Raw genomic sequence first — 14523 nt, 5'->3', positions numbered from 1 at the left:
CTGATCAGAAACATTTAAAAAATGACTATCCAGACCAGTAATTTTACTGATCAGAAACATTTAAAAAATGACTATCCAGAGCAGTAATTTTACTGATCAGAAACATTTAAAAAATGACTATCCAGAGCAGTATTTTTACTGATCAGAAACATTAAAAATATGACTGTCAACGGAAGTAAAAATACTTCCATTACAGTAAATAAAATTACTACTTAGGAAGTTATTTTGCTGCCTGTCCAAAGGACAGTAAAATTTTTTAACAGTGTTGTCCAATGGTGTGGGATGCATGTATCCGGTCACTATGAGCAGGGCACTGTTTATGGCAGTGTCGATGTTGTGGCAGTGAGAACTGCGACATCAAACAGGTGCACAGTAATCTGCTAAAGAGTAGATAACGGCTAAGGCTGCAATACGCAAAGTGTCAGCCCTATCTCCTAGCTGGAGCCTGCCAGACGCTTGAGTAGCGCAATGCGCGATGTCAGTTTCTTGCGCAGTGATACCAAATGGTGGCGGCAGTGACGATCGGTGAGGGAAAGCAGTGCTTACCTGAGCGAAAACTATGCAAAATATAATGACTGAATTCTAGGTTTAACTTCTTCTTATTTTTATCACGTCTATTTTAACTTGAAAATTACTGTGTTCGTGACTAGAATTACTCGTAACGCTTGTGAGTAGTCTAAGTCCTCACCAAACCGCATGTCTTGCCTATAAATGCCAATTAACTCAAACGCTCCTGTCAGAAACAACCACTGAGGCTTCAGGGAAATCAACTTGCAAAGTTGCTTTCCCCACGTCCAAAAACGTCAAAAAACGCCTTCGTTTTATCCAATCCTCACTCGTTTTGCAAAACGTCACCAGCTGCTTAGCCAATCAGATGTGTAATGGTTAGAGTTGCTTTCCCAGTGACGTCAATGCGTTCAATCGCTAGACGAACCGGTCATACGCACAGAATGGTCTCTCGTCACGGTACACAGCACAGCATCATAAAGGCGAAAAGATTGTTGCTGTTTTTTGATGTCTCCTCGCCATGTACTTTAGCCCACTAGCTTTCATAGTCATGCCTTTGCCCTTTTTAGAGCGTTGATATAACGTTACTTCGCCAATGAACGTTCAGGTGCGGATGCAATATTTAGTTCGTTAAGCTTCTATACGCAGGAGGCAAACTTATCTAGCTTTTTGTACAAATTGCTTGCGGTTGTAATGTTTAGGCCTAAGTGTTAGTTTTTGTAGTGTAGGCCTAACTGAATATCTGAGAATGAACATTCATGACGAACTAAATATTTAGACAACTATTATTCCATGTCTAACACTGGATTTTGGTCCCGCAACGTTAAAATTAAGATTGTTCATGACTTCTAAACATTAAATGGATGTATGATCACGACATAGACGAAGCACAATTTGACAGATTTTTATTTTTGATTTGTTTTGGAAATGCTCTCAGAGCGCACCAATTTGGAAGTGTTTTTCAAAAATTTCTGGGGGAAGCCCCCCACACCCCCCGCTGGAAGTGTTGCCTTCGGGCTTCGCCCGACGGTTACGCCCTTCGTGCCTACTACCTTGCTGCAGAATATTTCCAAGTTGCTTTCCCAACGAAGCTACCGAACGTCACTGGGTGGCGGTATGTGAGGGATCTGTCTATCTAGTGTCACCCTAAGGTATTTTGGTTCGGGGCAGAAGGACAGAGATTTTCCATTGTTCTGGACATTTAGCTCACGATCAGCTTTCCGATTGTGTAGATGAAAAGCTGCTGCCACAGTTTATAATAAAACTAATAACGACTTGTTAATAAGAAATATACATAAAACGTTTGGTGATACTCAATCCAAGATCATTTTCAATAAAACCTATTACAGTTCCGGAATAGGTTTCCTAGCGCATTAGCGAAACCAGATTAATCATGTTTATTAAGCTGGATACTGATTAACAATAACATATGAAAGGTTCTTTTCAGTCAAGCTTTTTCAAATACAATTAAATGGCATCATTTGCTTTACTTTTAATAAAACGCTTGATAAACGTATGTGATTTGGTTGTAAAACATATCCTCAAACTGAGAGAAAGTTTTGAATGTGTTCTTCCCATTGTTTTTCATGCTTGTGAAGGGATTGGATCACTGATGTAATGATTCTACACGAGTATGGCTGGCATTGCATTGGCAAGGCATGTCATAGCCTATTCGTGTAGCCTACATGTCAGAGTTGGATCGGATACATAGTTTTCAGTTCAATTACATTACAATTACATTATCAAAATTTTGAATGGCATTAAAATTACAATTACAAACTATTAAACAAGGTAGAGGATTCAATTTTGCAAAGAAAAAACTAAGTCAAGGGAAAAGCCAAATAACAGCTATAAAAGAAGAAGACGGAAAAATCACGAACAATCAAGATCGAATTGTTGAAAGATTAAAAGAATTCTATGAAAAACTTTACAGTACCGGTAGTAACAACAATCTGCAGAAACTCACCAAAACACCAAAGCCAAAAATAGCAACGAACCACGAACCATCAATAACTGTTTCTGAAGTGAAACATGCTATTGATGCTCTAAAAACACACTAAAAGCTCCAGGACCAGACAACATCACTAATGATCTTCTAAAAGATACTGGAGAGACCATATTAAAAAGGCTAGCTAACCTCTTCACTGAATGCCTTCAGCAGGGAAATACTCCGGAAGCCTGGAATACTGCTATCATGATCTTGCTTCACAAAAAAGGAGATCACAAAGATCTGAACAATTACCGACCAATCAGTCTACTTAGTAGTGTCTACAAACTTTTCACCAAAATCCTTTCCTATAGGCTAGCTAATCAACTGGATGAATGCCAACCAAGAGAACAAGCTGGATTTAGAAATGGCTACTCCACCATAGATCATCTACAAACAATCAACCAAATAATCGAAAAAACAAATGAATACAACTTGCCTCTCTGCCTTGCCTTTGTTGACTACAGTAAAGCGTTTGATTCAATACAGATCCCTGCAGTGCTACAAGCCATCAGAAACCAAGCAATTGACCAGACATATATCAATATCCTTCAACACATCTATCAAAATTGCTTTTCCTTCATCAGACTACACAAAGACTCAGCCAAATTTCAACTTAAACGAGGTGTTAGGCAAGGAGACACCATCTCTCCTAAGCTTTTCACAGCATGCTTAGAAGAAATTTTCAAAAATTTAAATTGGGAAGAAAAAGGTATCAAAGTAGATGGCGAATTTGCTGATGACATCATTTTTATATCTTCAACACCCAATGAACTCCAAACAATGTTGACTGAACTCGACGAGGCAAGCAAAGAGGTCGGTCTCAAAATAAATTTGACTAAAACACAAGTTTTGTTCAATCACCATGTCAAAGGAAACCAAAACATTACATTAGATGGAGCCAATCTCCAAAACATAAACAAATACACATACCTTGGCCAAATAGTAACCACATCACCTGATAAAGAAGAAGAAATTAAAAGAAGAATTACACCTGGTTGGCAGGCATTTGGAAGAGCGAGCTCAATATTTAAAAGTAAATTACCGATCTCAATGAAAAGAAAAGTGTATAATCAATGCATTCTCCCAACAATGACATACGGAGCAGAAACATGGAACTTAACAAAAGCACTAACACTCAAACTACGCACTGCGCAAAGATCACATGAAAAAGTACTCTTAGGCATTACATGGAAAGACAGGAAACCAGCCAAATGGATACGACAACAAACACAAATCATTGGGCAGGACATATCATGCGAACAACTGACAACAGATGGACAAGAAGAGCTACTGACTGGATACCGCTTGACAATAAACGCAAAAGAGGGAAACAGAAAACAAGATGGCGAGATGAACTCTACCAATTCGACAAACACTGGACACAAACGTGCAAAGACAAACAAAATTATAAAGATATGGGGAAGGCCTTCGTCCTGCAGTGGAACAACAATGGCTGACAATGATGATGATGAATGCGATCGATTGCATGTTTCAAATGCAAATGTTGAATGCTTCAATATTTGCATTCGTCGATGATCTTTACCGCTTGACTTTATCAAAAACAAGTAGAATTGCACTTGATAAAGATTATAATAGATTGCTATGTAGAAACCCCTTTTGAGCTCTATTCCTAGCGACTCAACAAACGTAGGCCACTGATATCGCGCGTGCAACTTACCAAATATATTTGTATTTGGATCAAAGTTTTTTGAAATTACAATTACACAACAACAAAAAAATCTTAATTTAAATTTCATGAAAACTTGTAACTAATTACACTCAATTATAATTATACATCCAACTCTGGTACATGGCATATTCATTGCATTGCAAAATACATAATAGATTCGATAGTACTTAGTAACGTAATGAAGGGTTTTCGTCGACTTGTCTCATGTTAGCATATACGGTAGTTATTTTTTATTTTTAAGCAATTGTAATTATGAAATTATGTTTCTTTTTTAGATAAGCCCGATTATCCAAGGGAAGGACTTCAACTACGCTTTCCAAGAGGTACAATGACAGCTATCATGAACAGATAATTAACATCACCGTAATCGGTTCGGAAATACAGTATATATTCAAACAATGAAAAAACAAACAACAGAACAAATTGGAACGTTTTCTGCGCAGCTCTATGCCTTCGCTAAAATAAATAACTCACTGCATCTAAAGAAATAAGAACTGAGAATGTAAAAAACAAAAGAACTGACTAATATTAGAGGACGAAAAGAACTGAACAACTAATAATGTAAAACACTCGGAAAGATATTGCGTTTAATTAAAATCCAAACAAGTTATACAACTGAAAGCTTTTTAGTGAAGCTTCTCATCGCTCTCCTGTTGCAGCTTGTTCGAATAATGATATTTGCTCTAATACGTTGTTGTCGATCTTTTGTTTATGTATTGAACACCAAAGTACCAGCATTCTTCTCTCAAAAAACTGACTTAGGCTATATGTTAATTGGTAAACACCACTGGGAATTCAAAAGAAATATAATTTAAAATGTTTTATATTTTTTTAGTTTTTCCGCTGTGAGATATATTTTGTGGCACGCAAGTTTAAGTGATTCAATTCTTCGCGGTTTTACAAATTGTAATTTTCAAGTTTCAGTCCAACCTGTAGGCTACAAAATAGCCTAAGCCTAACCTACTTTATTTTTAGTAAAACAAACACCTTCTAAACCAAAAAAAGATCAAGAAGAAGAAGAAGCGCTGGTAGAGTATCAATCGCTTCAATCCCAGCCAAAATTTGATCGCTTTCTTTTCGAATGCAGGTTTTACATGTTTTGAAGTGTTGTGTAAAAGTGGAACCTAATTTATTTATGTTTTAGTTAAGATTTTTAAAAACTGAAGATAGCCTACTACTGTTCGCAAAAGAGATAAATCATAGAGCTATTAGTACTACATACTGATAAATTTGTCGAAACTAGTCATTAAATGCACTTTTCTTTTAAGGAAATACATGTATGAAGATAAAATTTTAAAGCACCATTTGCACGGAAACCCACGCAACATCAAGAGGATATTCAACGTCATATCTATAACTGCTTCCGTCATGCAATGCCTTCAACAACGAGTAACTCCTTTTTGTCTTGCATATTAATCTTATTTATTTTGTTCAGTAGCAGCAACCGTATTTTTTGTTATAAAATGCAGATTTAGGGTTATGGGATAGCCTAGCCTATATGAAAAATCAAACCCATCCGTTGGCTGTTTCAAATGTTAAAACTTTAATCAATCGTTGATATAACCTAGCCCTAAACTTAAAACAGGGACCTATTAGTGATTTCTGTATCAACAGTAGTACAAAACGTAGCAGTTACTCCAAACTGTAGATTAAAACCAGGGGTGTAGAGTAGCCACTGGGGGCTTGAGGGGAATCTTCTTTCAAAAATTTTATCTTTCCCCTCTCCTCCCAAAAATGTTTCAATACTATTACCTACAACGTTTTAATACCATTGTGACGCATGTTCAATGGCGTTAGCTTCCTCATGAAACTTCAGTGACAAGTCTACAAGTCAAAGCTTTTAACGCCGCTTTATTACTCACCCCAATGATTCTGGTCTCGCACCCCTTCGTGCCAGTGGTGCTTAGTGCATTTCAGTCTCGAGCACTGTTTAACGTTTGCGTTTTTATCGCTTCTACCTTCTTCTAAACTCCAGCAGCGTGATAGCAAGTAGTATTTTTTGCTTTCATAATCGAAAAAAAAAATGTAACTGAACTAAAACTGAATTCTTACTGTAAAGATTTATGACTGAGTCATTAGCGTCACAAGCTTTCATGTAATATTTTGATGCTTGCTATGTTATGTTTCCAATTAGGTTTTGTAGTGTAAATAGTTTAGATTCGTTTTTTCTAAGTGAAAGTCAAGGCCAAGTAGTTTTGCTTAGAAACGTCATTACAAAATATTGTTTATAAATATTTTTAGAAATACTCAGTGGTGCATTAATTATTATGAAACTTTGTCAACAATCTTCGATAGCCTACTTTGGTCGAAGAACGGATTTATCGTGGCCCAAAGCACTCTTTCAATAACTATCAAGTGGGAAACCACTTCAAAACAACGAATAATAATTGTTCAAACAAATTCCCCAATGGTCTACAGACGCAGTAGCTTGATAGGCCTACTGGTATTTGGCATTTTCTTACAAGCTCAACTAATTTTCGGAATACAAAAGTGCGCCTTCAACAGCAATTTCCAGTCAAAAAAAGCAAAACAATGACAAAAAATATAAAAGATCAAAAATTACAAAGTATAACACATTTAAATTTTACTTTTGTCAAAAAATGTCTAATTGAATCAAATGTCCCCCTTCCCCCGTTGCAAAATCCTGTGTAGGCTACGCCACTGCCTATGACTATATCACCTGCTCTAGTTTGCCGACCACTGCTCTGATAAGCAGAAGGCGAGAACGAAGAAAAAAATTACATTTTTTGAGGAAGCCTAAAGAGAATGCCACCTAAACTACGCGCATTATTGCAGAAGACGTGTTGCAAAAGTTGGAGCGACTTGGCGAAGGAAATTCACAACCCACCAGGCACTGGTGCACCTCAAGCTGAATCGTCCCATGCACGTGAAAATGAAACATCCAAACAAAAAATAATGCTAAAAGGTAAGAGTAAAAGATGCAAAGACTTCCGTTGCCTATCTACTTAATCTTTATTGAATACTACTTTTTTTTACGAAGTCGTTGAATGGATTGTCACTACCCAGCAGAGAGGAAAACAATAATTCACAAGGAAAGCCAATGGTTTTCTCTAGTGATCCTTCTCTCGTGAAACCATTTCGTAACTTTTTTCAAGATTTTGCAAGGTTAACAAAGCAAATCGTTTTGCGATTTCTGGGTAGAGCATTGACGATAGAATTCTTAATTTTCTTTGATGTTGTAGTTTAACAAAAAAACGTTTATTATCCAGCAAAAGATGTGGTTTTGTGGATTGTTCTCACTGATCAATGGCCATTCAGCATGAGCTGTCTCATTCAAATGATAGAAGATTCTGATCAGCGCACTGAAGCCGGACGAGCGGGTGAAGAGATCAAAAACAAAAGCACGTTGTTTGAAATATATAAAATGTGAGTTTAAACAGTAAATACTATTAATACTACAAAAAGTGCTCAATGCCAAGCAAAAAGCCAAGCAGAGCGAATTAAATCAAATATAGTTATTACTAGGGCCATTTTTATATGACCTTAAAAAATCAATAATATGACTTTATTTTTTGGAAAATATGACTTTATATGACTTTATGTGAAAATCGTTTATTTTTACATGCGAACAACGTCACTCACGGAACTAAAGAGTAAAACATACGCAACATAACAGTATTACACATTCATTTTTATTTTAAACCACTGTTGTAGTACAGTTTCATGTAGTGTGGAATGTTAGAGTCTTTGAAGTTACGATTTGGACGTAAAAATGACTTTAGTAAGTTTTACAATCGCTTTGACTTTCGCTGCATTTGATTGTTTCACTTTTGGCATGCTGAACCAGATATTCTCTCTATGTCTAAGTCTCTGTATATATTTAACTGTTATATTCTTCAGTTTGCTACTAGTTGTACTGTATTTGTATATAAGTACACCAAGGTTGAGCTTTTTTGCTTGCTTACCCACTGACTGAACTTCACATGATCTCCCACTTCAATGCACAGAAGTAGAACAGATTGTGTTGCAACACAATGCAATGTGTGACCTCATAAAATATAGGTCTGTGACTGTAAGTGTTATGTAGGCTAATCCTACAGTTTGCCTTCGTTCAATCAGAAATTGCCTTACTCTCTTAGTGCTGAATTGCTTCACCGCTTAAATTGGTAGGCTACTTTTTATTTAAAGTATACAACGGTATGACTTTATAACTCAAAAATATGACTATATAACTTAAAAAGCTGATTTATGACCTAACCAGGAAAATATGACTTTATATGACTTCATAACTTTCTTAATATACCTCATAGGGATGCGGTTTTTGCGTTAAAATTGATTTCACGACTTACTGATGCATAGAAAAAAATATGACTTTAAATGGCCCTAGTTATTACTCTCTAGTCTAAACCCTTGACAGCCCGTTTCATCTAAAAAGAGGATCATCAGAAGACCTTCTGGTCATCCTCCTTTTAGGTGAAACAGGCGGTCAAGGGTTTAGAGAGTAATAACTATATTTGATTTAAAATGTGAGTTTTATATAATTAGTAGGCTACAGGGAGTGGCAGAACGTTGGCCCCGTCGCCTGGTGAAGAAGCGTAAATGGTGCACCGTTTTCAGTGACACATTTTTGAAAATTAACGTCAAGAGTAAAAATGCAACTTTGCATCAACCATTTTCTTAATTTTTTTTTTTTGTGAAGCAGGCTACGAAATTAATAATTCAGTGATAAAACTTTACAAATGTGGAATTGCTGACACTTTCTTAGAAAAGTGGCCGCTATTTAGAACAGTCAGTGCCAAGTAGGCTATTTCTCCCGAACCCCTTTTGACAAGGTTTTACTATTGAGGTGTCAGAAAACTTTGTAAAGGTTTGATTTAAAAAAAAGCAGGCTATATTTGTTCACTTAAAATATAGCTCATGATAGATAAACTCGACATAAATCTCATAGTAAAATTCGCGCTAATTTTATCTTGATTGAACCCATTACTCAGCCTAAACAATGAAAACTATTAAGCCTATATTATTTTGCAGGACAAGGATAAAGATTATACGCTTATCAGAATCCATTCAATATCTTAACACTTTGGATTATGATCCAGACCTTCTATATAGCTTGCTTCTAAAAAATCCAGACTTAACCAAACACAAAGTGAAAGAGCTGCTAAAATATTCGATCAACTTAGATCGCAATTTGAGACGAGAAATTTCCTTCGAAACAGACAGAATGGACCAATATCAACCAAGTCACAAAACAGAGGTTGGTTCTTCTAACAAACGAATAGAAGGCCATACCACGCCACCTTCTAAAACAACATCAGTCCGTTCGTATTCATCCACTTCTACACCAGTGGCTTCAACATCAGTGGATGCACTAAACTTTGGTATAACAGAAATCGATTCACTACGTTCTTGTCTACCAGCAAACGACTCATCCTCCTCCAATCAAACCGAAGCCGATTCACCACCATCCATCTGCACAGCAGAAGAATCATCGGCTCACGATCCATTATTGCCTCAGAAGTCGGGAGGATCAGTTTTGGAGTCATTCACACCAACCACCTCCCCCAAAAAAAGAATGCTTGGCCCCTAAATCAAAATGTCAAAACGTGGTGGTTTGGGGAACTGAGGGTTCAGTCAGTTCACTTAGCTTTTATTTCCGACCATCAAAACAAAAACAATACATGCCAAACATTACAGAAGTCAATTAAGTGAAATAATAGTCCGCTAATTTTTTTGTATGCTGTTCATTGTGGTGTAAGTGTATTGCGTGCATCTTCGTGTATTGCGTGCATCTGCGCGATTTAGTTGGTTGGTTTTGAATCTTTATTCTCGGACTGACAAAGCCTTGATAGGTTATTCCTGGTAGTTTCGCATACTTGTAGAGGCTCTTAACGCAAGGTCGGTTTCCGAAATTGGCAGAGTGAAGTTTTACGATTGTTAAAGTGTTCTTGCCGGGGAATTATTCCATTCACTAGATGCCACTGAGTGAAGAGCAGTCCTGAAATGCGTTGCTCAAGCGCACACCCCGAGAGACGTACTTGCGCCGCGTGATCTTGAGCCGGGCGCGTAACCACTGAGCTAACGGGGCGGACTTGTTTTATTTATTTTATTTAAAAAAAAGAAGACATTTATTCTTATTAAAATTTGAAAAAGTCTTGATATATTTAACAATTTTAAAGCCAAGGAATGTTTGAATGACAATTGTAGTGAATGAAAGTCCGAGGACAAAGATTCTAAAACCAACCAACCAATTTTGTTTTGATTTTTCTTGCACAAATTTTTTTTCCACAACTGGCGAGCTCATACCAACGTAAATGGTTTTGAGAACTTTGCAAATGTTTTTCACTTAGTCATCTTAAGATTATTTTTATTTCTTCTGTTAGTCGTGTAGGCTAGCTACTAGTTTATTTGATCAAATGGACCTTGGTCATAAAACAGTGTTACTGTTAACCACGCAAAATTTAATGGAATCAGTATGTCTGAAAGCGGGGCCTAAAATTCGTTTGCTATTTGATAAAATGACTTTCGTGTCGTACATGTAAATGTAATCTCTTCTTGTACTGATTTCTTTGTAGCCTAATTCTCTAGCAATAAAATGCTTCGGAGTCCAACTCCAATCTCTTTGTGGCCCACGTTTTGAGAACTGCTGTGTTACAAAATTGGCATTTCAGCACGAAGCAGTCAAACAAATTTCTTTACGTTAGGCTACCGTACCTCTCTGTAGGTCTAATTGAAATTCTTGCACTGATGAAAAGGATAGGTTTAAAGCTGTTTACTTCTGTCTACATTGGGAGTTAGCAAATCCTTTCTAAACAATTTTCTTTATAAAAAAGTGTTTTGAAATTACATCATTTTCGCAGAGTGTTGAGCTTCACGTTCTTGAAAGGTTGTTGATTTTTTGCTTTGAAAATGGATTTAGATATAGCCTAATTATTATAAATCTAATTTAAAATTTACTTGTTTAACTGATTGCCTTTACTTTTTGCCATGTTCATCATTGTATCTTTGTATCTATCATCTGTCATCATTGTATTGTATATCTAGACTATCATGTAGGCTAGGCTATCTTTATGTTAAAACTTTTTTTTATAAAGATATGTGGTCTGGAGTCTGGACGACTACGGGGACCTAGTTTCGGTTGATTGAAATGTTTTGTGATCGCTGGCCGCAGCTAACAAATAATGCTCGATATCCAAAGTCCTGCTAATTATGTCGCAATAAATTACTCTTGACTTCTCTACTAAGTTAGCTCAATACAACAGAGGGGTAGCCTATAAACAGTTTAATGCACAATTAAGTCAAAAGCAATTCACCACACAAACTGACTAATATACACAATGAAAACAGAAGGCATCACTTACTGTAGTGAAGCAATTTAAAAAGAATTTCCCCTTGAAACCAACGTCCTCCGTTCAGCGGTCCAAATTCGAACAGGGTAGATTTACGATCAGCACAGGAGGTAGAGATAGAAATTACTGGAGCGTGACGAACGTTTATAAATAAATAGAAAAAGAGAAATCGAAATTAAGTCAAAATTGTCCGTAACATGCTCCTCACAAAAACGTAACTTACAGGTCAACGTTTTTACAAAGCAAGGACAATTTTTTAAACTGGTTTGGTTTGGTTTTGAATCTTCATCCTCGGACTGAAAAAGCCTTGATAGGTTATTCCTGGTAGTTTCGCATATTTGTAGAGGCTCTTGACACAGGGCCGGTTACCTAGATTGGCAGAGTGAAGTTTTCCGCTTGTTGAAGTGTTGTTGCCGTGGAATTATTCCATTCACTAGGTGCAGCTGAATTGACAAAAAAGGTAAAGGTGAGTCACATACTTGATCCAAGCATCGGGGATGAGAAGATAAGGTTCTCATTATACTAAGCCTTCGGCACTAACGAGAGTAGGGTGGCCAGTTCCTTTCTCTCGGCCGCCTTTAATTCAGCAACTATGCCCACCCAATTTATTAAACCCTGGGTAGAGGTGAGTGACATACTGAAGTCTACCATTGAAGGCCTAGTCCAGTCTATTTATTCGGAGGTTACTGCTGTTTCAGTTGTAAAAAGGTGAGTCCCATACTTGAATCCAAGCATCGGGATGAGAAGATAAGGTTCTCAACTTCTCATTATACTAAGCCCATCGGCACTAATGAGAGTAGGGTGGCCAGTTCCTTTCTCTCAACCGCCTTTACTTCAGCAATTACGCCCCTCCAATTTATTACATTCTGGGTAGAGGTGAGCGGTGTTTGTCAACAACCAGCTCGGGGGGTTTCGACAGCCGGCGGGCGAATGCCGACGGCGTGTTCGCCAAAGGCGACACCCAGCGGCGGGGGGTCTGGGGGGCCTCCCCCAGAAAGTTTTGAAAAATCACTTTGAATTTGGTGCATTCTGAGAGCATTTTCAACAAAAATATGGGTATAAACATTCCTGTAAAATGGTGCTGTCCGGTGGCATAGCAAAAGGATAAGATCATGCTTTCTTCGGCATTTTTTCGGTAATAAAGCTAAGATTCTATGTTTTCTTGTTGCTACAGTAATTCCTGGCTGAGATGTTTGAATGTTTGGTATTGGCAAAACTCGCTCTTTTAATGCAGTTTCGCTTAAAACTAGGCAAACTTTGTTTTAGAGACATGGAGACTGAAAGCATCATTCTCAATATCGTGACGTCACACGCATGCCAAAGGGGGGTTGTAAGTCCGCTGTGGGACTAATATCAGCTGTTTAGAAGCATATCAAACCATTCAACAATTTCTCACAAAATTTCGGGGGGGGGGCCGGGCCCCTTGGGCCCCCCCGTAAATCCGCGCCTGGCTCAAGCGCACACCCCGAGAGTCGAACGCCTCGTGAACTTGAGCCGGGCGCGTAACCACTGAGCTAACGGGGCGGACTTACAACTGTGATCTACATGTCTTCAAGAAGTACGAAACACTTAGATACATGATGACAATCTATCACTAGATTCAATCTAGTGATCACCCTACTATGCTTCCTACCAGATCGTTCTCCACAGCAGTACGGACGTACGTCGTACATGCAATGAAACAAGACAGGGAATACAATTCCATGATGCTCATAAACACAATTGAATAAAACACAAAACAGATAGTTCTACAACCACAGGTGACGATATTCTCATAATACGGACATGATCCAGAGTCCAGACAATCAAAGACATATTTAGGTTTAGCCTACTCAACAAGATCGACATCGGTTCACCGCAAGTGAACCGATGTAGCCTAGTGCTTGCGGGGTAAGAACATCCATTTACAATGCAGATCACAAATAAAAAAACATAGCTATTGGCGCGAAACGCGGAAGTTAGTGACTTCAGTCATCTACTACCTCAAGCAGGCACAGTTTTCGAATATCACGAACTGACGTTGAATTAGCAATACGTAGCCTACCTTAGCTCTACGCACTGAATAGTTTTTGTTTGGCACAACCAACTCAACGATGCCCTTGGGCCAAGAACCGCGCTTGGCCGACTCAGCAGTTACAACTAACACAAGATCTCCTGAATTCAAATTGGGCGAAAATCCAAACCATTTCTGTCGAGGTTGAAGCAATGGCAAGTCCACCAGATATTGCGTCTTTTTTTCCAGGGCCGAAGATATGCATCGGCCTTCATAAAAACTCCAGGAATAACGTCATCTGCAAGAGAACCGGTTAATATTATGCTGGAAGTCAGTGCAAACAAACCATCGGGACTTCTGGTAAGCCCAGTGATAGGCCGATCATTCAGAATTCTTTCTACTTCCGTTAGGAGTGTCAGCAATTCAAACTCATCTAGCGTGGCTTCGGCAACAATGAAACGAAATGTCTTTCTTACAATGCGAACGAAGGCTTCAATGAATCCATTTGATGGGGGGCTAGGAGTGGCCCAAAATACCAGGTAATTCCATCCTGCAAAATAGCGTCCTGAAAAGTCTTATTCTTCCACAGTTTAATTTCATGATTTAGTTCCCGATTCGCACCAATAAAATTTCCTCCATTATCGCTGTAGGCCTACACATGACTTATAGGAGCGATTCTTCGATTACAGAATCTCCGAAAGGCTTGGATGAAAGCATTGGATGTAGCCTAAGAGGCTGAACCAAATGCACAGCTTTACTGGATGAACAATTAAAAATACACACATAACGTTTGACGTTGTTTCTTCCAATTTTAACAAAAAGTAAACCCATCTAATCGGTTCCACAAACACTAAATGGGCGACTGCGTGTGTCTCAGTGGGTAGGCAGTTCACCTATCTGCTGACCGCCAGTCTTTGCTTCCCAAAACTTGCAGTTTAAACAAGTACCGGTACGCAAAGTTCTTCGCGCCGTCGATTGTCCTTTCAAAATCCAATAGTTCTGGTTCACTGCTGTCAACACATGAGCGTGGTAG

The 14523-nt window shown here is 38.1% G+C and overlaps 1 protein-coding gene across 1 annotated transcript in view; it reads left to right on the top strand.

Moving 5' to 3' along the window:
- The window catches only part of LOC145784789 (uncharacterized), a 29692-nt gene extending 18307 nt beyond the window's left edge, over positions 1 to 11385 (top strand). The window contains exons 10-15 of the mRNA XM_082596639.1: positions 4463 to 4510; positions 5163 to 5274; positions 5456 to 5576; positions 6984 to 7113; positions 7418 to 7574; positions 9180 to 11385. Coding sequence (XP_082452765.1) covers positions 4463 to 4510; positions 5163 to 5274; positions 5456 to 5576; positions 6984 to 7113; positions 7418 to 7574; positions 9180 to 9738 — 1127 coding nt within the window. The 3' untranslated portion in view covers positions 9739 to 11385. The remainder of the gene's footprint in view (positions 1 to 4462; positions 4511 to 5162; positions 5275 to 5455; positions 5577 to 6983; positions 7114 to 7417; positions 7575 to 9179) is intronic.
- The last annotated feature ends 3138 nt before the right edge of the window (positions 11386 to 14523 follow it).

This window comes from Aplidium turbinatum, chromosome 15, assembly GCF_918807975.1.
Source record: "Aplidium turbinatum chromosome 15, kaAplTurb1.1, whole genome shotgun sequence".
In the NCBI taxonomy this organism is placed as follows: domain Eukaryota; kingdom Metazoa; phylum Chordata; class Ascidiacea; order Aplousobranchia; family Polyclinidae; genus Aplidium; species Aplidium turbinatum.
The sequence above is the reverse complement of the archived record's forward strand: the minus strand, read 5'-3'. Positions and strand labels throughout refer to the sequence as shown.